We start from the raw sequence: 26,882 nt of genomic DNA on the forward strand, positions 1-26,882 counted from the left end.
TCACGTAGCTGAAGTTGCATAACTTAGATCAATCCCCCCCCCCCCCCCCGAGTGTAGACCAGGTCTAACTCATCCTCATTTTACAGATAGAATGTAGTACAGAGCTGTTAAATGACTTGCCCAGAGCCACACAAGAAATCTGTGATGAAGGTGGAAAGACATAGGTTCTCAACTTAGCCCTTTGCTTTCGCCACAAGGCCATCCTTTGGGTGCAGCTAAAAATGTTAGCTCTGTTTGCACAGCTATACATTCAAGTATTTTAGATGCTGTTCTTACTAATGAGCCATCATTAGTGGGGAGTCCTCGTTTCCACAAATGACAGAAGCTGCTATAAAGGTATCAGCCTGAAATGAGGATGGCACATTACCTTCTGTCCTGGTTTGATGTAAGCCTTGACATGCTTCAGAACAGGCTTCAGGTTATTCTCATACCGGACACACAAATCTTCAATCTTGATTTCCCCCTCTTGTGGCCAGTCTTTCGGGACTTGAGAAGGGTCTGAAATATTTGTAGTAGACAAAGGCAAATGCTATCTTTGAGTCACGCTCATTGCGCTTTCCCCTTTACCATGCATCCATTTGTAAGCACATTTGGAATCCTCTCTTTGTTCTGTTCCAAAGGAGCTAGGGAGGATGGCACCTGCTGAGACTGTGCCCTCCGCTAGTGCTGAAAACTGCAGCACAGAAACATTAGCACTGAGCTTCCTGATCTTGACACACAGGATGAGTGGGTTTGCTTGTGCGGTACTCTCGATGTCATTGAGCGTACACGCAGGTAAACAGTGGTGGATCAGCCACTGGGCCAACGGGGCCTGTGCTCAGAGGCCCAGGACAATTGAGGCGCCCTTGCTCCCCGACCCGCTCCAACCACCCAGCACTCCTGCCGGGGAGTCGGATAGGGATGTGGGGGCTTGTTCTGCTCCATCTGCCTCACGCTCCTGCTGGGGAGCAGGGGAAGGCCCCATTTCCCCATCAGGAGCACCGGGGCAGGATGGAGGGGGGTGATGCAGGCGGACACGTTGGGGAGAAGCCCCCACTTACTCTGGGCCAGGGACCCACAAACCCCTAATCTGCCTCTGTATGTAAATGAGAACAGAATTTGGCCCAAGGTCTCTGTGTTTTTTGCATGATCGTGAATGGAAGAAATGAAATGTGCTTGCTTTTATGGTACCTGCAGAAAATAAAAAGGATTATAGTACAATACCCATAGTGCCTTCGTAGTTCTCAGACTCCATGGTCAGGAAACTGTTCACTTTTTTCACTGCACCCATCTGCACCTCCAAGTCAGCTAAATTTCTTACAACCCAGTTCAAATAGTTGGTTATCTGCATCACATAATGAGAAGGGGAAAAGACCTCAAACACAATTTGTCTGGTAATTGTTACGCTGTTGGATACGGTTTTGATATGTTTGTAGAAGCTTTGGGCCCGATTTACCACAGTGGGCCTGATTTCAATGGAGTTTCTCCAGGCTAAAACTAGTACAGCGGCATGCTAAATCAGGCCCTTTGTCTCCCTTTTTCCCATCCCACCCTCTGCATTAATGAATCATGTCCCAGTAATGTAGTATTCTGCACTGTTATTCCCATTTTGAGACACAGAAGCACAGAAGCATTTTACCTCCAGCAAACTGGCCATTGATTTGAGGCACCTCGAGTTGTGGGTCCCCAACTTATAGTACCTAAGGCGCCTTAAATTGGACAGCTAAAATTTGAGGAAAACAAAATCAGTGGCTACATCTGAAAATGTTGTTTTTAATAATTTGTCAAAAGCCACACATCAGTGGCAGAGCTAAGAATAATTCAGGATTTCCAGTGCTGGGCTTTAATCACTCAGCCAGAGGTTCTCAACTGGAACTGGTGGAAAAATTACATTTTTTCCATCCATTTTTTTTGATTATTTTTTTTTCATTTTTGTCAAATTTTTTCATCAGAATGTTTCAGGTTTTCATAAAAATAAACCAATTTTCATTTTTTTTTTTTGGAAACTGAAAACTGAATTTTTTTTTGGAAGGGGACTGCAGTAAAAATCCCACATTTTCAATGAAAATTGAAACTTTTTCATGAAAATTTCCTTACTGTTGAAAAGCCATTTTTTGTCAAAAAAATAAGTTTAATTATTTTTTTTAAACCAGCTCTGTTCTCAACTTTTTTCATACCATAATGCCCGCCTGTAAGAGAAAAATGTTTCAAGCCCCTGCTGCCATAACTTATGGGACCCCTCCACCATCCAGCCATAAAGAAGGGGAATATGGTTGTGAGCTGAGCCCCTGAGAGCAGTTCATGACCCCAACCCATTCATTAGACCATTTTTCCTCTCTTTATCTAAAGCAACATATGGACTGCAGCTCCCTGAGCTGTTTAAGTTGTGGAAGAAAAATATAGAAAGCTGAGGACCATAGAAAATAAAAAGCTTTTAAGTTGAAACTGCAGTGATCCCATTATTTTCAAAAAAAACCCAGGAGTACTTGTGGCACCTTAGAGACTAACAAATTTATTAGAGCATAAGCTTTCGTGGGCTACAGCCCACTTCATTGGATGCATAGAATGGAACATATAGTAAGAAGATATAAAATATATATATTTATATATGTATATATATACAGAGAAGGTGGAAGTTGCCATACAAACTGTAAGAGGCTAATTAATTAAGATGAGCTATTATCAGCAGGAGAAAAAAACTTTTATAGTGATAATCAAGATGGCCCATTTAGACAGTTGACAAGAGGGTGTGAGGATACTTAACCTCAGCCTAGACCAATCATAGAATCATAGAATCATAGAATATCAGGGTTGGAAGGGACCCCTGAAGGTCATCTAGTCCAACCCCCTGCTCGAAGCAGGACCAATTCCCAGTTAAATCATCCCAGCCAGGGCTTTGTCAAGCCTGACCTTAAAAACCTCTAAGGAAGGAGATTCTACCACCTCCCTAGGTAACGCATTCCAGTGTTTCACCACCCTCTTAGTGAAAAAGTTTTTCCTAATATCCAATCTAAACCTCCCCCACTGCAACTTGAGGCCATTACTCCTCGTTCTGTCATCTGCTACCATTGAGAACAGTCTAGAGCCATCCTCTTTGGAACCCCCTTTCAGGTAGTTGAAAGCAGCTATCAAATCCCCCCTCATTCTTCTCTTCTGCAGGCTAAACAATCCCAGCTCCCTCAGCCTCTCCTCATAAGTCATGTGTTCCAGACCCCTAATCATTTTTGTTGCCCTTCGCTGGACTCTCTCCAATTTATCCACATCCTTCTTGTAGTGTGGGGCCCAAAACTGGACACAGTACTCCAGATGAGGCCTCACCAATGTCGAATAGAGGGGAACGATCACGTCCCTCGATCTGCTTGCTATGCCCCTACTTATACATCCCAAAATGCCATTGGCCTTCTTGGCAACAAGGGCACACTGCTGACTCATATCCAGCTTCTCGTCCACTGTCACCCCTAGGTCCTTTTCCGCAGAACTGCTGCCTAGCCATTCAGTCCCTAGTCTGTAGCGGTGCATTGGATTCTTCCATCCTAAGTGCAGGACCCTGCACTTATCCTTATTGAACCTCATCAGATTTCTTTTGGCCCAATCCTCCAATTTGTCTAGGTCCTTCTGTATCCTATCCCTCCCCTCCAGCGTATCTACCACTCCTCCCAGTTTAGTATCATCCGCAAATTTGCTGAGAGTGCAATCCACACCATTCTCCAGATCATTTATGAAGATATTGAACAAAACCGGCCCCAGGACCGACCCTTGGGGCACTCCACCTGATACCGGCTGCCAACTAGACATGGAGCCATTGATCACTACCCGTTGAGCCCGACAATCTAGCCAGCTTTCTACCCACCTTATAGTGCATTCATCCAGCCCATACTTCCTTAACTTGCTGACAAGAATACTGTGGGAGACCATGTCAAAAGCTTTGCTAAAGTCAAGAAACAATACATCCACTGCTTTCCCTTCATCCACAGAACCAGTAATCTCATCATAAAAGGCGATTAGATTAGTCAGGCATGACCTTCCCTTGGTGAATCCATGCTGGCTGTTCCTGATCACTTTCCTCTCATGCAAGTGCATCAGGATTGATTCTTTGAGGACCTGCTCCATGATTTTTCCAGGGACTGAGGTGAGGCTGACTGGCCTGTAGTTCCCAGGATCCTCCTTCTTCCCTTTTTTAAAGATTGGCACTACATTAGCCTTTTTCCAGTCATCCGGGACTTCCCCCGTTCGCCACGAGTTTTCAAAGATAATGGCCAATGGCTCTGCAATCACAGCCGCCAATTCCTTCAGCACTCTCGGATGCAACTCGTCCGGCCCCATGGACTTGTGCACGTCCAGCTTTTCTAAATAGTGCCTAACCACCTCTATCTCCACAGAGGGCTGGCCATCTCTTCCCCATTTTGTCATGCCCAGCGCAGCAGTCTGGGAGCTGACCTTGTTAGTGAAGACAGAGGCAAAAAAAGCATTGAGTACATTAGCTTTTTCCACATCCTCTGTCACTAGGTTGCCTCCCTCATTCAGTAAGGGGCCCACACTTTCCTTGGCTTTCTTCTTGTTGCCAACATACCTGAAGAAACCCTTCTTGTTACTCTTGACATCTCTCGCTAGCTGCAGCTCCAGGTGCGATTTGGCCCTCCTGATATCATTCCTACATGCCCGAGCAATATTTTTATACTCTTCCCTGGTCATATGTCCAACCTTACACTTCTTGTAAGCTTCTTTTTTATGTTTAAGATCCGCTAGGATTTCACCATTAAGCCAAGCTGGTCGCCTGCCATATTTACTATTCTTTCGACTCATTGGGATGGTTTGTCCCTGTAACCTCAACAGGGATTCCTTGATTCCAATCCACACAAGCAGTCCATTTCCTGGACACTACTGTGCTAATAAGTGATGGTCACATAAACACCACCCTATACCAGAAACCTACTGACCGCTATACTTACCTACATGCCTCCAGCTTCCATCCAGGACACACCACACGATCCATTGTCTACAACCAAGCTCTAAGATACAACCACATTTGCTCCAACCCCTCAGACAGAGACAAACACCTACAAGTTCTCTATCAAGCATTCTTACAACTACAACACCCACCTGCTGAAGTGAAAAAACAGATTGACAGAGCCAGAAGGGTACCCAGAAGTCACCTACTACAGGACAGGCCCAACAAAGAAAATAACAGAACGCCACTAGCCATCATCTTCAGCCCCCAACTAAAGCCTCTCCAGCATATCATCAAAGATTTACAACCTATCCTGAAAAATGATCCCTCACTCTCAAAGATCTTGGGAGACAGACCAGCCCTCGCTTACAGACAGCCCCCAACCTGAAGCAAATACTCTCCAGCAACCACACACCACACAACAAAAACACTAACCCAGGAACCTATCCTTGCAACAAAGCCTGATGCCAACTCTGTCCACATATTTATTCAAGTGACACCATCATAGGACTTAATCACATTAGCCATGCCATCAGGGGCTCATTCACTGCACATCTATCAATGTGATATATGCCATCATGTGCCAGCAATGCCCCTCTGCCATGTACATTGGCCAGACTGGACAGTCTCTACACAAAAGAATAAATCAACACAAATCTGACATCAGGAATCATAACATTCAGTTTGACCAATGTACATGGCAGAGGGGCATTGCTGGCACATGATGGCATATACATTGGTCAAACTGGACAGTCTCTACGTAAAAGAATAAATGGACACAAATAAGATGTCAAGAATTATAACATTCATAAACCAGTCGGAGAACACTTCAATCTCTCTGGTCACTCGATTACAGACCTAAAAGTCGCAATATTACAATAAAAAGACTTCAAAAACAGATTCCAACGAGAGACTGCTGAATTGGATTTAATTTGCAAATTGGATACAATTAACTTAGGCTTGAATAGAGACTGGGAGTGGATGGGTCATTACACAAAGTAAAACTATTTCCCCATGTTTATTCCCCCCCGCCCCACGCCCACTGTTCCTCAGACGTTCTTGTCAACTGCTGGAAATGGCCCACCTTGATTATCACTACAAAAGGTTTTCTCCTCCCCCCACCCCGCTTTCCTGCTGGTATTAGCTCATCTTAAGTGATCACTCTCCTTACAGTGTGTATGGTAACACCCACTGTTTCATGTTCTCTGTGTACATAAATCTCCCCACTGTATTTTCCACTGCATGCATCCGATGAAGTGAGCTGTAGCTCATGAAAGCTTATGCTCAAATAAATTGGTTAGTCTCTAAGGTGCCACAAGTCCTCCTTTTCTTTTTGTGCGTATTAGTGTTAGAGTTAACAATACACATTACACACAATACAATATTATGAATTTGCAAAAGCTGTGAGAGAAAGAAGTGGCATAACAACAAGTAGTGAGACAAAGTCCACAAACAAGTCCTTGCCTCTGCACTGAAGAGCATTTTACAGTTCTTCCCAACCATAATAGCAACAATATGACAAACCCATTTGACCCTGTCGCACCCAGAGGTGCTTATCAACATATCTACTGGACCGCATGTAACAGTAGATGTACAAGAGTCTCTATTGAAAATAGCAGATGTTGGTGAAGAACAAATGGAAAGATTTATGAGAAGTGCACTTGATTCGAATGGCACATGTAGCTTCTTCAGTCCAGTCAAGAAATCTGGCATCAAAACATTTGATGACATGGTCAAGAAGACCAAATTCAAGTCTGGCACTGGTAGGGCAATCACAGCAGCTATCAGTCCAGAAATTTTCTGCAGAGCCCTGTCCTTAGCAAGATGCATATTCTTGGTCTCCCAATGGGACCTGTGCCTATATCCCTCTTCCATGCTGATGGAACAAGAAGAACAGACAAAGCTGAGTTAGGGCTGTCACACTGTCTGGAGTGCATGACCGTGAGTGCCAACCTCAGGGCAGACTGTCAAGAAGCAGGGCAGAGACCCCAAACTGATTATATTTTCTATAATTAGATTTCATCAATTCAGTAACAAGTGTGAACTCCTAAAGCTTACCATGGAGTTACAGAGTCCCCTTGGACATTCTAGTCTATCTTGCCACCCAGGCAAGCTGGATTGAATGATAGATGGTTGCTATAAACCAAAGATCACAAAACATTCAGGTTGCTCTCAGTCCCAAGAGACCAATCACTTACCCCAGATCAGTTTGTACCTCAGAGCACACACCAAAGACAATGCTTATAGCCAATTCTATAGTAAACTATCTAAAGATTTATTAACTGAGAAAAGAAGTGAGATAATTATTACAAGGTTAAAGCAAGCAAACTTATATAGACCAATGAGTTACGGGCTATGGTTTCAAAAGGTGACAGAGTTGTAGTAAACTGTCAGCTCTGAATGTTTTTAGGGGTAACCCAGGTTGACTCTGGGGATCTCTGCCTCTGTTTCATAGGTGCAGCCCTGTGAGAGTCCTTACAGCAAAAGATTAAAACATTTCTTGTTGGCTATTTTTATTTCCTTCTTCCAGAATTCAAACTGATGGGATAAGCCCTTTTGCACATAGCCTCTTCCTTGGTGGAAGGGGGCAATTTACAAAGTCTTTGTATTGTGATGTCCCACAATGACCCATTTAGTTCTGATTAAGCCTTCTTGATGGGCAGGAGATGATCCCTCCTGACTGGGTTCATAGTTTCAGAGCAAACATTTTTACAGTTACAAAGCAAAAACGTATAATATCTTTATCATAGGCTACAAGATGATATTTAAGTGAGATTAAAGCATGCAGCAATTTACAAACATTTCACATAGTCTAAACACTGAAGATCTTGTTATAAGTTCAATACCCATCTTAACCATACTAACACACAGGTGAAACAGACTGGTTTCCAGCAATGAATTCGTCAGTACTCAGCTGAGGCCTAAAGCCTTGGCAAAAGCTGGCACCTGGTCTGCCAGAGTCACAAGGGCATCAGCTGGAAGCTCAGGCTGAAAGAATCTATGAGCTAGGAGCATGCTACAAGGAAACCACAGTGCATATCACAGATACCATCGCTGTCATACAAATCATGGCTGGAGACAAATTCCACACATTTGATGAATTGGCTGCTGAGTATGTGAGGCAGGTCCTAAAAGGTTTTGACAAAGCTAATTCTGTAATTGAAGTATTTGATGGATATGACAACAGTAACTCTGTGAAACCTGCAGAAAGATGGCACCGGACAGGATCTAAAGTTGGATGCAAGAAATACTAACTGGTGGATGCCCTATTCCTGCATGGAAAAAGTTTCTAAACATGGCATCCAACAAGCAGTCACTTGTAAAATTCCTGTGTGACTATATGGTTCAAAATGCATCTGAGGCTGTAGGAGCATGTTCAACACAGATACTTCTTGCTGGAGGCTTTTCCATCACTGGTAGAGGCGTTGAAGAAGCCCAAGACTTGCGCAGTACTCAAGAGGAAGCAGACACAAGTATGCTTCTGCATGCTATATGTGCCAAAATGGCTTTTGGGTCCCTTGGTATTAAAGGAACTATAGTAATTAGGTCACCTGATACAGATGTTTTGGTCCTTGCTGTTCACTACTTTCCAAAAGTGGAACATACAGATAACATGTGGATTGAAACAGGCACCACGACCAGCCCAACTGACAAGCGTCGCTTCATACCTGTGCATGCAATTTGTGACACTCTCACGCCAGACTTTTGCAATGTACTTCCTGCTGTATGTGCATTAACAGGATGTGACGCTCTGTCATCCTTATTTGGTATTGAGAAAAAAAAATCTGTGTTAAATGTTGTCAAAACAAAGGGAGCTTACTGCTTAGGAGATCTTGCCACACTGTGAGAGAGTGATGGACAAGCCACAATTTGTGCAGCAAAGAAGTTGGTAGCAATGCTGTATGACCACAGTGAGAAAGAAAGGAGACCCCTAGAGACCTGAATTGCTTGTGCCTCAGTCTAGCCATCATAAAGTACAAGTCACTGGCCAAACTCCCACCATGTGAGGTCAGGTTTGAAGAGCATGTCAAAAGAGCATCTTGGCAAACAAATATTCGGATGTCTTTGCTAATAGGTAAACCACATATTGACTTATCATTGCAACATGGATGGACAGATGTGGATGATGAACTACTTCCTACAGTCTTCAAGGGCCCAAGGGCATCTGAGCTTTTACAACTCCGTAGCTGTGCCTGTACCAGGAGAGGTTGCTGCACAATTAACTGTGTCTGTTGACAGAACAATCTTCCCTACATAGACCTGTGTATATACCAAGGCAATGAAGACTGTGGTAACTCGTGCACTCTCAGCGCAGATCATATGATGAACAAGATTATGATAATAATGTTGACTAGAAATGTCACCAGTGCTACTACATTTCAATGAGACCTGTACCTATTTATTATTAGATTTTGTTTTACCCTGTAGATTGTTGTTGGGATGCTTTAAGGTCACAAAGAAATCTAATTTTATGCCTTGAGATAATACATAGCTATATTAAACTAACAGAGAAATACAAGTATTTCAAAGTGGTCATTTTAACATGTTGATGGTGTCATTTCTTTTTCTTGTTTCTATGGTGATGGCACCATTTGACAGCTCTACATCATACCTCATCTTAAAGAAGACATCATAAGGTTTCAAATGATGTATGATGTGCATGTGTGTACAGAGAATACATTTAATCAATCAAATCTGTGGTGTCTGCTGATTGCCTGCTATAGGAACAGATTGTTGGAGGTACACCACTTCCTATAATATACATGGGTAAAGGGCTTTTTTAGCAATACTGCATATAGTTTTGTATCACTACAATACTACATAGAGTCTTATTTCCTGCAAAGAATGCCAGTAACATACCAATATTGTTCTGTAATACATTATGTTCAGGTAAGATTGCTAATGCAAAAAATAAAAACCAGCAACAGAAATTATAGTTATAAAAGGGAAATAAAACTTAATGTTAAAACTTTGTGTTCAATAACACAGCTTTGGAAATTAAAATAAAAATACCAAATCCCTCCAAAATCATCTGTTTTTTTTTTGGGGGGGGGGTATTAAACTTGTTTTTAGAGCTAGTCAGATAAGAAGAATATGTATTGTTCATAGATATGTTTCCAAAAATCTGACTTGCAATTCAGTTTGGCCATATTCAAGCCCTTTTTGTTTGTTTCTCCATCAATATTTAGACAACTAGCTTCTGTTTATGGAGGTGCTATTATTTGTCTGAACGCCTACATTCATGCCTGAGAAAAGAGATTCATTGTTGGCTACATGTTTATGAAGAGGGTGCTGGGCAACAGCAGCTGAGCCAGCGCTCTGGTCACTGTAACTAATTAATTACTCTAGAGTAGACCTCATTACGAAGAGCTGTGCCTAACTGATGGGCTGAGGAGAACGAAGAGGCTAATTAGCCCATCAGGCAGATGATACAAAAGGCACAGGAAGGAAGTGAGAGAGGGGAAGCAGAAAGAGTGAGTGTGTATGTACCCATGCATGCCCATGTGCTGTCTCTCAGAAGCGGAGGCCACTGTAGGTGTAAGGCTGTACAGTGTGTAAGGGTGGTGAAAGCAAATATTGCAAATAAATTGCAGGAGGTGTTTTACCAGTGAAAGATCTCTGAGCCGTTTGTGGGCTTGAACAGAGGCAGGAGCAAGCGAGCCAGACCACAATGTTATTTGCAAGTTGACTTTTTTTTAATTCCCCCATTTACAAAATGTCAGTCATCCAGCCAAGAGTGAGAAAACAATACCATATAATGTAGGTGAATTTATTCTTAACCAAGAATGAATAAATCATAGGTTGCGGTTTATAAAATGGCTGTGTAAGGTTAGGGGGCTAAATCCACACTGAGGTGCTTAAATAAGTAGCTTGACCTCAGCAGGAGCTGCTGGGTGCTAAGTATCTTTGAAAATTAGGCCACTTATTTAGAGGCCTCAATATAGTTTTAGGAACTGAACTTCAGGTGTTCATTTTTATAGAGTTAATTCACAGACAACCCATAGTCTGTGAAATGATCCTATGAACACAGAAAAGTGGGGAAATACTTTGCAGTTTGTTTGCAAAAAGGAAAGAGGGATAAATCTGCCAAATACAAAGTTTGTTATGAATAACAAAATTCCCAGTTCCACTCATTTTCCACTGAACAAGCAGTGTTACAAATAATCAATAGATGGAGTTTAATAGTAAATAATTTGCACTGAAATTCTGAAATAAGTTTTAGTGTCAGTCAAGAGTCTTCAGCGGTATGCAAGAATGACAGAGTAATTCCTAGGAGTAGCATGAAGACATTCTCTTGCCATTTAGAAACCTAACTCCATGTTCAGCTTTGTAGGCTGGAGGTTTACTGTGTTTACAGAAAATCCTGCTGCTTGGGGAATTACAAACACAGATTTGATATAAAAGCCTGGCATCCAGAGAGCTTGGCATTTCATTTAAATCTGCATCAGGGTTGTGTAACTGCCAGAAACTTGGATGCTTTTATGTGTTGGAGGGGCCTGGGTCTATGATTATGAGCAACCAAGGGACAGCAGTATGAGTGCTTTGCTCTCATCCAGTTCCAAACATCATCACATTTGGGCTCCCAAAGAGAAACAAATGAAAACTTGTCAAGAGGGGTAGCCAATGATTGAACCACATCCAAAGTTTTGCAAGTGATGTGCTGGGGCATAAAGAGGGAGGTAACAATGTAGAGATTATTTAAGAGGTTTTTTTTTAAATGTTGTCTCAAACTTTAGTTAACGGCTGACTCTTTCTCATCTGTTTGCAAGCAAACTGCAAATACAAAGTAGCTACAAACCTTGAACGGACATCTCAGAGTTTCCAGATATCTTTGCTAACTAAACAGCATTAGAAGGAATCTTCTGAATGTGCTGTTAACATAACTTATTGGAGCAGACTCTGGGCCACTGATAAGCCCTCTTTGTGCTGATACAGCAACAAAAAGGGATTTAAAGCCATCTTTAAGGCAGCCACTGATAATTCCCCGGCTGACGCTTCAGACTAGCCTACCACCAAGCCCAGTCTTGGTGCTAGACCTATACCCAATTCCTCCCAGCCTCCCTCCCTGGCACTAGTGCTACATAACTGGCACACTGCAGCCTGCTTTCTACCACCCCATCCATGAGACTCTTCCTCCTCCTCCTGTGGCTTATTTCCTATTACCTCCCTTAATTTATTCAATTATTTTTCTCTCAACAATATAAGAGCACCAATCCTAAGCTCTTGACATACCTTGGGCATCGTTGACAATCTTTTAAAAATACACCTATCAAGAGAACCATCCATCACCCCGATTGAATTAAATAACCAACAATAACATTGCTAAAAAAAAAATTAATCAACCTCCCCCCTACACACGCCATCAAAATCCCACCCTATTCCTTCCCATTTCCAGCCATCTCTTACCAAGCAAGGAATAAAAGATGGACCTTGTAGTGTGTATTGAAGGCTAACAAACTTTGGTGTCTATGGACCTGGGAAAGGAGTGAGTTTCAAAGATCCAGGGCCCTCTTGCTATCCCGCTCAGCAATCTGCACAAACCCACAGCCTTAATCTCCTTCACCAAGACATTTCACAGCTAACTGCTCCATTCCCAACCCTTGAGACTCCGACTCATATTCAGAATTGGATAGATAACAGTACTCAGCATCTGGTTGATCCCAAAAATGTGGAGACATCACCTCTGATTTTGCAAGATCTGTTGGATCATCATTTACAACTGGTTTCACGTTACACAGCCTTAACAACATTGTACAGTGCAAAACAAAGTGCACACAAGGGCCAAGTATGCACTTCTAATTTTCTTTCTATCCTTGGGAACACACGGGGCCTGGGAATTTTTTGGTTTTTAAATTGGCTCACAAGACCTGAAGCAAGTCCAAGTTGTCCTGAACTCACTCAGCTTTGGCCTGAATCCATTATTTGCAAGATTGTTTCTTTCGAGATTAAGGAAGTTGGAAGATAACTATGTATCTATATTTTTAAAACCACCTTAAACCTACTAGATTAGTCTCAAGTGTCTTGATGTTTGTTTTGGTACGTACCGTCAGTGCGTACAGGAGACCCAGGCCCAGAAGTCCAGAATCAGACCCGTGGGTGATGGACGTAACAGCTGCAGTGAGAACTATGCAAGCACCCAAATAGTCCTAAGAAGGAAGGAAGAGAAAAAAAAGACAGATCCTATAATACAAGTTGGATAAAAAGTCCAATGACAAAATAAAGCCTTATAATATCACAAAGCATCTTCTATACTTCCCTTGCCCTCAGTTCAGATATTTAAGGTTTCAGAAGGGACCAGTCATTTATAGTGCCCAACATGAGACACTTTGAAGGAGCCTGATATTCAGAGGAAAAGTGATCAGCACTTTCTGGAAAACAAACCCATTTAAGTGCCTCAAATTAGGCACCAAAAAGCAGACATCCAAAATGACTAGTCACTAAAACAACCTTCTTCTTTGAAAAATCCTTTCCATCAAAAAAATGACACTCACAGCACTGACACTCCCATTTGTCCCAACTCCCCAGCAGAGTTTTGATCCCAAACAGGAAGAAGTGCCAGAGACTCCATGAAGTCCACTAGGGACTTTGCTATTGCCATTAGTTGTATGTGGAAGTTGCTCAGTTACTAGAGTGATGGAGACCAGTATAAACCTCACAGATGGATGATGAAATAAAGGAGTTATTTTATATGCATCATTTTAGCCGAAGATTTTACTTGTCCCATTTGGAGATGAGAATACTTCACCCTAAAGGTGCAGTTTGCGTTCTGTTTTGTAGAACGCTAGCTATTTAAAGATGGATAAAAACCTGATTTTAAAAGAAACCTCAATCATCCTCTACATTTACTATCCAAATTTTGCATCTAATGTCAGGACTTCAGATAAAAATGATCAACTGTAGATTTCTAGGTACCTGATGTGATTTGTGGACACAGTCAGGTCACTGATACCTAATTTCTATAATTTGCCCCTGCAATTCTCCCATGCATTTCAGAGTCAGCATTTTTTCATCTGATTTTTCTCCTCTTTCCATCCAAGAATCTTTCCCTCTACGATTTGCAACGAATACTGCTCAATTAATCTGCTTGTAGGAAATGCTAAAGTGAAGATGATAGTAGCCTCTAACCCAATCTCTGTAGCAAGAAAGTGCATTAGATATACAGTACGCTTGGGTGTCCATCAGCTGTTGGAATAGGAGCTGTGCAGTCACTCTGAAACCCATACATCTCTGTGTGATAACAATGCCATTGGACACAGCCAAATTAGCTATTTCTTGGCAACACTGCATTCTTCCACATAGTATTTTAAAAAGAAAAGGAGTACTTGTGGCACCTTAGAGACTAACCAATTTATTTGAGCATGAGCTTTCGTGAGCTACAGCTCACTTCATCAGATGTTTACCGTGGAAACTGCAGCAGACTTTATATACACACAGAAATCATGAAACAATACCTCCTCCCACCCCACTGTCCTGCTGGTAATAGCTTATCTAAAGTGATCAACAGGTGGGCCATTTCCAGCACAAATCCAGGTTTTCTCACCCTCCACCCCCCCACACACAAATTCACTCTCCTGCTGGTGCTAGCCCATCCAAAGTGACAACTCTTTACATAATCAAGTCGGGCTATTTCCTGCATAGATCAAGGTTTTCTCACATCCCCCCCACCCCCATACACACACAAACTCACTCTCCTGCTGGTAATAGCTCATCTAAACTGACCATTCTCCAGGTTTAAATCCAAGTTAAACCAGAACATCTGGGGGGGGGGGGGTAGGAAAAAACAAGAGGAAACAGGCTACCTTGCATAATGACTTAGCCACTCCCAGTCTCTATTTAAGCCTAAATTAATAGTATCCAATTTGCAAATGAATTCCAATTCAGCAGTTTCTCGCTGGAGTCTGGATTTGAAGTTTTTTTGTTTTAAGATAGCGACCTTCATGTCTGTGATTGCGTGACCAGAGAGATTGAAGTGTTCTCCGACTGGTTTATGAATGTTATAATTCTTGACATCTGATTTGTGTCCATTTATTCTTTTACGTAGAGACTGTCCAGTTTGACCAATGTACATGGCAGAGGGGCATTGCTGGCACATGATGGCATAGATCACATTGGTGGATGTGCAGGTGAACGAGCCTCTGATAGTGTGGCTGATGTTATTAGGCCCTGTGATGGTGTCCCCTGAATAGATATGTGGGCACACCATCACAGGGCCTAATAACATCAGCCACACTATCAGAGGCTCGTTCACCTGCACATCCACCAATGTGATCTATGCCATCATGTGCCAGCAATGCCCCTCTGCCATGTACATTGGTCAAACTGGACAGTCTCTACGTAAAAGAATAAATGGACACAAATCAGATGTCAAGAATTATAACATTCATAAACCAGTCGGAGAACACTTCAATCTCTCTGGTCACGCAATCACAGACATGAAGGTCGCTATCTTAAAACAAAAAAACTTCAAATCCAGACTCCAGCGAGAAACTGCTGAATTGGAATTCATTTGCAAATTGGATACTATTAATTTAGGCTTAAATAGAGACTGGGAGTGGCTAAGTCATTATGCAAGGTAGCCTGTTTCCTCTTGTTTTTTCCTACCCCCCCCCCCCAGATGTTCTGGTTTAACTTGGATTTAAACCTGGAGAATGGTCAGTTTAGATGAGCTATTACCAGCAGGAGAGTGAGTTTGTGTGTGTATGGGGGTGGGGGGGATGTGAGAAAACCTTGATCTATGCAGGAAATAGCCCGACTTGATTATGTAAAGAGTTGTCACTTTGGATGGGCTAGCACCAGCAGGAGAGTGAATTTGTGTGTGGGGGGGTGGAGGGTGAGAAAACCTGGATTTGTGCTGGAAATGGCCCACCTGTTGATCACTTTAGATAAGCTATTACCAGCAGGACAGTGGGGTGGGAGGAGGTATTGTTTCATGATTTCTGTGTGTATATAAAGTCTGCTGCAGTTTCCACGGTAAACATCTGATGAAGTGAGCTGTAGCTCACGAAAGCTCATGCTCAAATAAATTGGTTAGTCTCTAAGGTGCCACAAGTACTCCTTTTCTTTTTGCGAATACAGACTAACACGGCTGTTCCTCTGAAACATAGTATTTTAAAAATCCCAAAGAGCTGATAGAAGAGAGATGTATTTTTGGAGAAAAAACAAGAAGTCCTTGTGGCACTTTAGAGACTAACAAATTTATTTGGACATAAGCTTTCATGGGCTAAAACCCACTTCAGCAGGTCCAACATCAGGAGATTTTTAGAAATTGCAACAGCTTATACCAGGGCTGGATTTTGCCCTTAAACTTCATCTTTCTTTTATTGGGTACAAATGGGGCATCACTGCAGTTCATTGACACTGTACAGGGCTGAACCCTGCGATCTTACTCAGAGCCAGATCCTGTCCAGAGTAGGAAATGGAGCAGAACTGTGCTGCCCCAAGGGAGTCCAAGGAGGCAGAATGCCACATGGAGATCTCAATATGCAGGTGAAGTGTACCTGACACTAAACCATTCCAAGGATGAAGCTTTGGCCCCAGTCTCTGGCACAGAGGGAAAGGACATGGGCCTGCCTACTCCTTGGCCCTTCTTTGAAATGCCGGGTGAGTAGGGAGGGAGCAATAATTCTGCCTGACCCTTGTGAAGATCGTAAACATGGAGGGAGGTTCCTTATGCCCCACTCACTGAGAACTTATATCAAGGCCAAGAATATGACTCTCTGTTTCGGGGTGTATTGCTGCCAAATCCCCAGCTCTCCCTTACTCAAGGCTCAGTTCTGCCATCTTTACTCAAGTCAAGCAGTATTTTACTCCACAAATGGCCCTATGGACTTTGGAAGGCATCCTGGCAGAATCAGGCTGTGAGGGAGATCCTCAGTCCTGGGTCCATCATTTGGGAAGTGCTTTGGGGTCCTGAGAGATGAAAGGTGACATAAAAACCAAAAGCAGAATTATTGCAAAGTTGGCAAAACTACCAAAGCCCCTTTGAAAATAGTTTCCACTTAGGCAGGGCCTCAGATGTTGCATGGTAGTAGAAGAATTTATTTCTGTGAACAGGTTTCAGAGTAACAGCCGTGTTAGTCTGTATTCGCAAAAAGAAAAGGAGTACTTGTGGCACCTTAGAGACTAACCAATTTATTAGAGCATAAGCTTTCGTGAGCTACAGCTCACTTCATCAGATGCATATCGTGGAAACTGCAGCAGACTTTATATATACACAGAGAATATGAACCAATACCTCCTCCCACCCCACTGTCCTGCTGGTAATAGCTTGGATTTAACTTGGATTTAAACTTGAAGAGTGGTCAGTTTGGATGAGCTATTACCAGCAGGAGAGTGAGTTTGTGTGTGTATGGGGGTGGGGGGGATGTGAGAAAACCTGGATTTGTGCAGGAAATAGCCCAACTTGATTGTCATGCACATTGTGTAAAGAGTTGTCACTTTGGATGGGCTATCACCAGCAGGAGAGTGAATTTGTGTGTGGGGGGTGGAGGGTGAGAAAACCTGGATTTGTGCTGGAAATGGCCCACCTGATGATCACTTTAGATAAGCTATTACCAGCAGGACAGTGGGGTGGGAGGAGGTATTGGTTCATATTCTCTGTGTATATATAAAGTCTGCTGCAGTTTCCACGATATGCATCTGATGAAGTGAGCTGTAGCTCACGAAAGCTTATGCTCTAATAAATTGGTTAGTCTCTAAGGTGCCACAAGTACTCCTTTTCTTTCTGTGAACAGAGAGTCTTATTTCAAAGTTATGTAGATATTTTCTGTTGCACTCTTTTCAGAACAATCAACATCCCAACACCGAAGTATGAAGGAGCCTTGTATTTTCTTACTTCAAGCCAAGAAAGCCAAAAAATAAATAAAAAACCCTTCTGCTATAACATAAACAACCCTGAGCTATTTTAAGGATCACTGTACACAAAACTGTTATATCTCATTGTGAGATTAATTTAAACTATTATCTAGCCCTGTGCATCAGGCAAAGTCTCTGTTTGCTTCCAAGGTTTCAAAACCATAGCGGGGACTAAACTGTACGTACCGTCCTAACCTCCAGCCATCTGTTGGCAGCTGACAGAAACAAGTAGGCAATGTTGTTTGTGTCCGTCAGTTCCAGCATATGTTGTTTAAACCTGGCTTCATGCCTGCAGACAGCAAAGTGGTTACATTATAACACACACATGCACAAAAGTTTCAATTGTTCTAAAAAACCCGACAGCTTGCTGAACTTATTGTGTCTTTTACCAAACTTAGGACAAAATTCTCCCCTCAGAACCACACCTTACTCACACTAGGCAGTACCTTGTTCTACAAATGGTAGCACTGGGTTGGGTTGTGGGTCAGAGTGCATGTCTGTGAAGCATAGTAAGGGGGAGTGGGAACCCCTTTTACATCCCTGCATAGGTTAACCAGACCAGATGTGAAGCAGTAAGCAGGCATTATTTACCCACAACTACCCGCAAAATCAGGTGGATGGGGAAAGGAAAAGGCAGAGCCTTGGCTCCCCTCTCTCTCCCAAAATGCTAATCAACTGAGATAACCTAACAGCGAGTTACTACACCCTGGAGCAAGGGTGGAACAGAGATTTCATATTTCAGCCAAAATCTGACTGAGAAGCCAACTGCCTGAGTCCTTCAGCACAACCAGTGCCTTTCATGTATTGGGCTGATGGACACACCACCACCATTCAACCCTTTACCTCAGCCATTTCCTCAGACAGCCACAAAATGTCCGAAAAACTGAATAATAAATCATTTCTAAATTATAAAAGCGAATGCGTGTTTCAGCTTCCAGTTGGTTTTCCCTGCTGTGTAATAGTAATGATGTTTAGAAACCAGTAAAATACTCAATAAAAGGCTGGTAGATTATGTAAGCCTCACAACTACTCTTTGGGGGCATGTCCCCACTTGGTGTAAATTGGCCTAGTTCGACTGAATTCAAGGGATTTATCGTGATTTACTACAGCTCATCTGGCCCTTGGTGCTTGCCCAGCCTGGCAGCCATTTCTTGCTTCACATACTACTTAATCAAGTCCTAAGCATTATCACTTAAAGAAATAGCCAAATTTCACTCAACAGCTCATAAACTGTTTTACCACCGCAACCCCTCCAATTTCAAAATAATTGTATTTAAAAGTTCAGGACCTTGCGGTGAGAAGATCATAACATGGATGGCTGAAGGCCATCCTTGATGTTTCCCAGTTGTCCCAGTTTTTTTCTTGGTTATATTTCATATGTTTTGTAGATGTGGTGGGCAAAGAACCTTCTGTCATAGCAGTGAGTGGGAGGGTGAAAATACAGTGAATATTCTGTTAGTGTCTTTCTATTTGGCAGTAACCCCCCTGTTTTCCTAATGGAAACTCTGACACGCTCAATCTGCTTATTTTCATGCAAATCCAACTCATCTTCTGAACATTCCTAGACTTTTATCCTGTCAGATGACGAACAGGAAAGGTCACTGAAATCTCAATCTAATTTAACTGTGGTGCTTTGTGGTAAACTACTTGAGGGAGTTCATTGTTTCATCCTGGTACATAATGAACTCAGAAGGTAGGGGGTGACTAAAAAGATAATAAGTAAATATTAGCTTGCTGAGAAAGCCCTGAGACTCTGGAGATGGAAGGCTGGCTTGACGGGGATAAACAGATGAATGGAATGGAATGGCTTTGATTCTCACCAGGGGCTGTGGAAAATTCGAGTGACCAGATGTGATCCTTCCAACCTGATGCTTCCAGCTTCTCAAGGGCTGCCCCTTGCCCCCTGCCATTCCCAGCCCATTTTGGTTTTCTAAAATAAAAGGACTGATCCTGCCAGGTGCTGAACTCCTCTTGAAAGGCACTAAGCATGCGTACCTTCCATTGATGATAACATGAGGTGAGGGTACTCAGAAATGCTCAGGAGGCACTCAGCACATTGCAGCACTAGGTCCAAATTTTGGGTTAGCAGGTCATCCGGATGGATAAAACTTAGTATTTCATTTTGGATTTAGGGCTTTGGTCGCACTACCTAGCATCTCTTCTGCTGCGAACGCAACAGGACTTTTGCCAGTCCTGCAGCAACCCTCCCCATTTTTCTCCCAATCCACAGCCATGGCAGCAAGAACCTACAGTGAGTGATGGAACAGAGCCAGGAAACACCTCCATTTATTGTGGTGGTTAGAGGATCACTGGTCTCTCCCTGGCTGTGTGCTTGCTTGCCGAGCGCCTGCTCACTTGAAGTTTATAGTGTGGTCTGTTTGGGGGCTGTGTAAGCCTAGCAGCCTGCAAGGCAAGGCTGAGAGTTTTCTAAGGAGGCTCTGGCCTGCCATCCTTTGATCTCAAATCCCTTTAAGCTCTGTTCATGAGGGGGTAGGCTTAACTCAAGGGAAACGTAGCTGCTCAATGTGGAGCTGCAGTCAAAAGAGCTAACTGAACGTCAGGAACCATTAGGAAAGAGATAGACAATAAGACAGAAAATATCATAATGTCACTATATAAATCTATGGTACACCCATACCTTGAATACTGAGTGCAGTTCTGGTCATCCCATCTCAAAAAAAGATATATTAGAATTGGAAAAAAGTATGGAAAGGGGCAAAAATGATTAGGGGTATGGAACAGCTTCCATATGAGGAGATATTATTAAAAAGATTGGGACTGTTCGGCTTGGAAAGGAGGCTGAAGGGAGATATTGATAGAGGTCAATAAAAGATGTGGAGAAAGTGAATGGGGAAGTGTTATTTATCCCTTCACATAACACACAAACCAGGGGTCATCCAATGGAATTAATAGACAGCAGTTGTAAAATAAACATAAAGAAGTACTTCTTCACACAATGTATAGTCAACCAGTGGAACTCATTGCCAGGGGATGTTGTGAAGTATAACTGGGTTAAAAAAAGAATTAGATATGTTCATGGAGGATAGGTCCATCAGTGGCTATTAGGCTATATCTACACTGCGCAGCTTACAGCGGTACTGCTGTGCCACTAAAGTCTTGCCACTGTAAGGCACGCAGTGTGGTTGCTCTTTGTCAGCAGGAGACCTCTCTCCCGCCTACAATCTCCCACCAACAAAATTAAAGCACCCTCAACAAGGGGTGGTAGCTTTGTCAGTGGGAGAGTGCAGTCCGCATCGTTACTTGTCCACACCGTCACTTGTCATTGGTAAAACTTTTGTCGGTCAGGGGTGTGTTTTTTCATACCCTCAAGCGACAAAAGTTTTACCAATGAAAGTGCAGTGTAGACATACCCTTAGCCAAGATGGCCAGGGACACAATCCCATGCTTTGCGTGTCCCTACATCTCTGACTGCTGGAAGTTGCAACTGGATGACAAAGGGTGGATCACTCAATAAATTGCCCTGTTCTGTTCACTCCTTCTGAAACATCTGGCACCAGTCCCTGTCAGAAGAAAGGATACTGGGCTAGATGGACCATTGGTCTGATCCAGTATCGCTGTTCTTATGTTCACATAGGTTGGAGATCATGGTATTTTGAATCCCACCTACCCAAGTCAGTATTTTGGATGGAGCTCTCCTTAGCTTATCACCTTACCTGGTGGAAACAGATATACTGGGCCAAATTCTGCCTAAAGAATCTCAACTACAATGGAAGTATCTGGGCCAAATTCAGCAGTGATGGAAAAGGTGGTCTAGGTCAGTAGCTCTCAACCTTTGCAGACTGCTGTACCCCTTTCAGGAGTCTGATTTGTCTGGCGTACCCCCAAGTTTCACCGCACTTAAAAATTACTTGCTTACAAAATCGGACTTAAAAATACAAAAGTGTCACAGCACACTATTACTGAAAAATGCTGACTTTCTCTTTTTACCATATAATTATAAAATAAATCAATTGGAATATAAATATTGTACTAACATTTCAGAGTATAGGATTTAGAGCAGTATAAACAAGTCATTGTCTATATGAAATTTTAGTTTGTACTGACTTCACTACTGCATTTTATGTAGCCTGTTGTAAAACTAGGTAAATATCTAGATGAGTTGATGTACCCCCTGGAAGACCTCTGCATACTGCCAGGGTTTGTGAACCCCTTGTTGAGAACCACTGGTTTAGGTTACAGATTGGGTCTAATTTGGTCAAAAAGCATGTTTAAGTAGCAATAAATGCAATTGGCACTGATTTGGAATTCCATGGATGTGCAAAATGAGTACAACTTACACTAATTTTGGCAGTCCGTGATAATCAAGTTGGGATTTTGATGGGGTCACTCTGGATTTACACTAGGGCATTTGAGAGTAGAATTTAGCTAAGCACGTTTAATGGAAATTGGAAAACACATATATGCCTTGGAAAGTCTGAACAGTCCTCTTGGAATGAGGTTACATAGTCACTCATTTTCTGTGCCTCTTGTGTATATATTACAGTTTTCTGTCTTAAAAAGAAAAGAGGTCACGTTTCAAACAAAATGATGACATTTTTCTATTTTCCATTGATAAGACCAGTGGCAGTTTTTGTTAATGTCTTGTGCGTGGGAATGACTGCTAACATCATTCAGCTCCTCAAAGTGGCTGTATCTTTTATGATTCTGTGGCTTAATCTCATATGATAATTTAATAATCGTTTCATTATCCAGTCCAGCAGTGACCTTTTCTGCTTTCATGCACATTCTTGATCCCCTAGTGATCCATCTTTTCTTTTATGATTTAACATCTGCTGTTTGTTCTCTTATGATATGACTCACTTCTGGAGCACTTTTGAAGTAAATCCAATTGCAGAGCCAGTGTGCGAAGACATAGCTATCATAAATGTAAGACTTCCTGCCAAGAAAGTCTACAAACCCATAAAATTATCAGAGAGGAGTGATGGTCCAGTGGATAGGGCACTAGTCTGGGACTTAGAAGACCTGGCTTCAGTCCCCTGCACTACTACATACTTCCTTACAAGTCATCTTGTCTCTCTCTGTCTCCATTCCCCATCTGTAAAATGGGTATAATAATGCTTCCCTACCTTGCAGGGGTGTTTAATACATTAAAGAGTGTGAGGTGCTCAGATAATGGGTATCACATAAATACCTAAGGGCTTGTCTACACAGGGACACTCAGGAAAAATAATTTTCAACATTTTTAGTTTAATTCAATTTCAAAGTGAATTAGGCTAAATTGAATTAAGGCCACTTTAATTCTGAGTAAGAGTGTCCATACAAGGTTTTAATTAAGTTTAACTAATCCTCTTTAAATTCACATCTTTTGTTAATTCGGATTAGTTTTCATGAGCGTCCCTGTGTAAAGATGCCTGTAAGTAACTAGATGGATAGCTCATTCCATAAAGGGCATGATCCTGCAATGGGAGTTCCGGGTGTACACATAATGCAGGATCAGGACCCAAAATGTGAGCATTCCACGGAAAACAAAGGAATCTTGGCCACACATGATTTTCTGTTTGAACAAAACCTCTGAAAAGTTTAAGTGTCACACACTGAAAAAACCATCATTCCTAATTCCACAGAAGTCCCACAAGGATTGATACTGCAAATTAGATGGAGGTTTTAAAAATCTCTCCAGGGCACCCAGAGCCATGGATAGTTGCCATTCCATTAGTTGTGTAAATCAAAATAAACAAATTAAATAATATAAACGCTGAGTCCTCCTTTTGCAAGATGATTTAATTATGGCACAGCAAAGACAAATGATATGCCCAGCATCAAACACTGAATTAACAGTAGAGCCCAGCTTGCTCCTCGGTGACCTCACTTATCATGTTAGGCCTGTAGGGTTGCCAACCCTCCTGGTTTCACTGGGACTCGCCTGGAATTGGGCTCTATCTCCCAGAGCCTACTGACACCATAGTGGGAGATTTTAGGGGCTAAAATTCTGGCAGCGCAGTGGGGCTAAGGCAGGCTCCCTGCCTGCCCTGGCTCAGTGCCGCTCCCAGAAGCAGACAGCATGTCCCTGCGGCACCTGGGGGGCTGGGAACTGTGGCCAACGGGAGCTGCACGAGCAGTACCTGCAGGCAGGGGCAGTGCATGGAGCCCCCTGCCCCTGCTAGGGGCCACAGGGATGTGCCGGCTGGGACAGGCAAGGGGCCAGGGTAGGTAGGGAGCCTGCCTTAGCCTTAGCCCCGCTGCACCACTGACTGGGAGCCACCCAAGGTAAGTGCCACCCAGCAGGAACACACACCCCTCACATCCTCCTGCACCCCAACCCTCTGCCCCAGCCCTGAGCCCCCTCCCAGAGCCAGCACCCCAAACCCCCTCCTGCACCCCAACCCTCTGCCTTAGCCCTGAGCTCCCTCCTGCACCCAAACTCCCTCCCAGATCTTGCACCCTGCACACTCTCCTGCATCCCAACCCCCTGCCCCAGGCTCAGCCCGGATCCCCCTCCCACACTCCGAACCCCTCGGCCCCAGCCCAGAGCCCACACCTCAACCCCTTGCCCCACCCCAGTGAAAGTGAGTGAGGGTGGAGGAGAGTGAGCTACAGAGGGAGGGGGGATGGAGTGAGTGGGGCAGGGCCTCGGAGAAGGGGCTGGCAGGAGCGGAGCCTTGGGGAAGGGGTAGGGCTGGGAGGGGGGCAAGGATGTTTAGATTAGACAGTTGGCAACCCTGTAGGCCTGGTGGTTTTATAAGATGCCAAATAAACCAAGATGGGCTGCTCATTTAAAAAACAAACATCTTGATTTATTTGCAAGACTTGTGCACTGCTCTGAAGGATTAGGCTGTGAAGAGGAAATGCATGTTTACAAACCTAAATGCTCTGATGGTGGTGAGGCCTTCAGCTGTTTCTGAGAAGTGACAGAGTAAAGGTAGTTGGGTGCTGTCATCAAGCTCCTGAAGGTCCCTGTGATCAAGAGAAACAAAACAAGAGGTGTATAAGAAGCAAGAACAGGTTAGGACTAAGAAGCAAATGAAATGCAAACATTTCAATGGATATTTTACTGTAGTTTTTTACTGTACACATTTTTATCAGGACTATACACCAATATATTTATATTAAAGAGGGGCTAGCACAGCAATCTCACATCTGTTAGAATTTTGAGGAAATTCTGGATTTAAGCCATCTTTACCATTCTGGCTTGAGGTCAAATCCAAACCTGGAAGGGATCTGTTTTCTAGTCCTATCTTGTTTCAGCCAAAATTTCACTGTAATGGCTAGTGTCATGATAGTCCCATCATTCAAGATGGTAGAAATCTTGGAGATTCATGGAATTCTCATGAGAGAAGTTTGTGAGATTCAGATGCCATTGAATCCGAATCCAAACTCTTGCCCTAAGTCTGATTCATCGTTGAACCTGAACCTCGAAACCTTTAGCCTAGCCTAGAAGTAAGCCAGATGTGAATACTGAAGGTAAAGTACATGGGGCTGTTTATCTATAAGAATCCACATCCACTGGCCAATAATTCTTCAGAAATGCCTTACAATGTTTGTTCTTACCGCTATATACTGAACATGAAAAACAATGCAGGAGTATAGACTTTTTGTTCTAGCACTGATGCTGCCATTTCAGTTGGGATGTATAGGGCATTTCTACAGAATTAATACCCTCTTCATTAGCCAGGCAGATTTTCTCAATCAGTCATTGAGTAATAATTCACTCAGCTAATCCATTTGAGGATATAGGCCTACAAATCCAATCTCTTGCAACTAGAATGTGTGCTCAAACATAGGGACAAATTTTGTCCTCAGACACACATAAAACTCCCACTGTAGTAAATGGAATAGCATGTGAATGGAAGGACAGACTATGGGTCACAGCATTTGATATTTACCCTCCTTAATAAAATTGTACTGTGTTGGTACATTTTGATATATAATCTATCTCTTACTTACCAGTACTGAATGTTACTCCATGGAGAGATGAATTTGATGCTTGTATTTGGATGATATATATACTGCAGTATGACCAATTTATGATGGAAAATATAAAGTAATTTTTGGGGAATGTAGTGGTAAACATTATACGGGGTGAAAGTGTTATGGGAAATATCAAAAATATTTGTGTTCCTAAAAGTTAATAGAAAAGGAGTACTTGTGGCACCTTAGAGACTAACCAATTTATCTGAGCATAAGCTTTCGTGAGCTACAGCTCACTTCATCGGATGCATACTGTGGAAAGTACAGCAGATCTTTTTATACACACAAACCATGAAAAAATGGGTGTTTACCACTACAAAAGGTTTTCTCTCCCCCCACCCCACTCTTCTGCTGGTAATAGCTTATCTAAAGTGATCACTCTCCTTACAGTGTGTATGATAATCAAGTTGGGCCATTTCCAGCACAAATCCAGGTTTTCTCCACCCCCCCCCCCCCGCCCTACACAAACCCACTCTCCTGTTGGTAATAGCTTATCTAAAGTGATCACTCTCACAATGTGTATGATAATCAAGGTGGGCCATTTCCAGCACAAATCCAGGGTTTAACAAGAACGTCTGGGGGGGGGGGGGGAAATAAGGAAAAAACAAGGGGAAATAGGTTCCCTTGCATAATGACTTAGCCACTCCCAGTCTCTATTCAAGCCTAAGTTAATTGTATCCAATTTGCAAATGAATTCCAATTCAACAGTCTCTCGCTGGAGTCTGGATTTGAAGTTTTTCTGTTGTAATATCGCAACTTTCATGTCTGTAATCGCGTGACCAGAGAGATTGAAGTGTTCTCCGACTGGTTTATGAATGTTATAATTCTTGACATCTGATTTGAGTCCATTTATTCTTTTACGTAGAGACTGTCCAGTTTGACCAATGTACATGGCAGAGGGGCATTGCTGGCACATGATGGCATATATCACATTGGTGGATGTGCAGGTGAATGAGCCTCTGATAGTGTGGCTGATAGTGTGGTTATTAGGCCCTGTGATGGTGTCCCCTGAATAGATATGTGGGCACAGTTGGCAACGGGCTTTGTTGCAAGGATAGGTTCCTGGGTTAGTGGTTCTGTTGTGTGGTATGTGGTTGCTGGTGAGTATTTGCTTCAGGTTGGGGGGCTGTCTGTAGGCAAGGACTGGGCTGTCTCCCAAGATTTGTGAGAG

The 26,882-nt window shown here is 42.8% G+C and overlaps 1 protein-coding gene across 8 annotated transcripts in view; it reads right to left on the bottom strand.

The window, feature by feature from the left end:
* Positions 1-26,882, bottom strand: part of ABCC9 (ATP binding cassette subfamily C member 9) — a 136,159-nt gene that overhangs the window by 10,821 nt on the left and 98,456 nt on the right. For all 8 annotated transcript variants that reach the window (XM_073318030.1, XM_078849467.1, XM_073318019.2 and 5 more), the window contains 5 exons: positions 24,605-24,697; positions 17,969-18,071; positions 12,973-13,074; positions 1,204-1,324; positions 368-498 (listed from right to left, as the gene is read on the bottom strand). In XM_073318030.1, coding sequence (XP_073174131.1) covers positions 368-498; positions 1,204-1,324; positions 12,973-13,074; positions 17,969-18,071; positions 24,605-24,697 — 550 coding nt within the window. The remainder of the gene's footprint in view (positions 1-367; positions 499-1,203; positions 1,325-12,972; positions 13,075-17,968; positions 18,072-24,604; positions 24,698-26,882) is intronic.

The sequence above is a fragment of the Lepidochelys kempii genome, chromosome 1 (assembly GCF_965140285.1).
Source record: "Lepidochelys kempii isolate rLepKem1 chromosome 1, rLepKem1.hap1, whole genome shotgun sequence".
NCBI classification, from domain to species: domain Eukaryota; kingdom Metazoa; phylum Chordata; order Testudines; family Cheloniidae; genus Lepidochelys; species Lepidochelys kempii.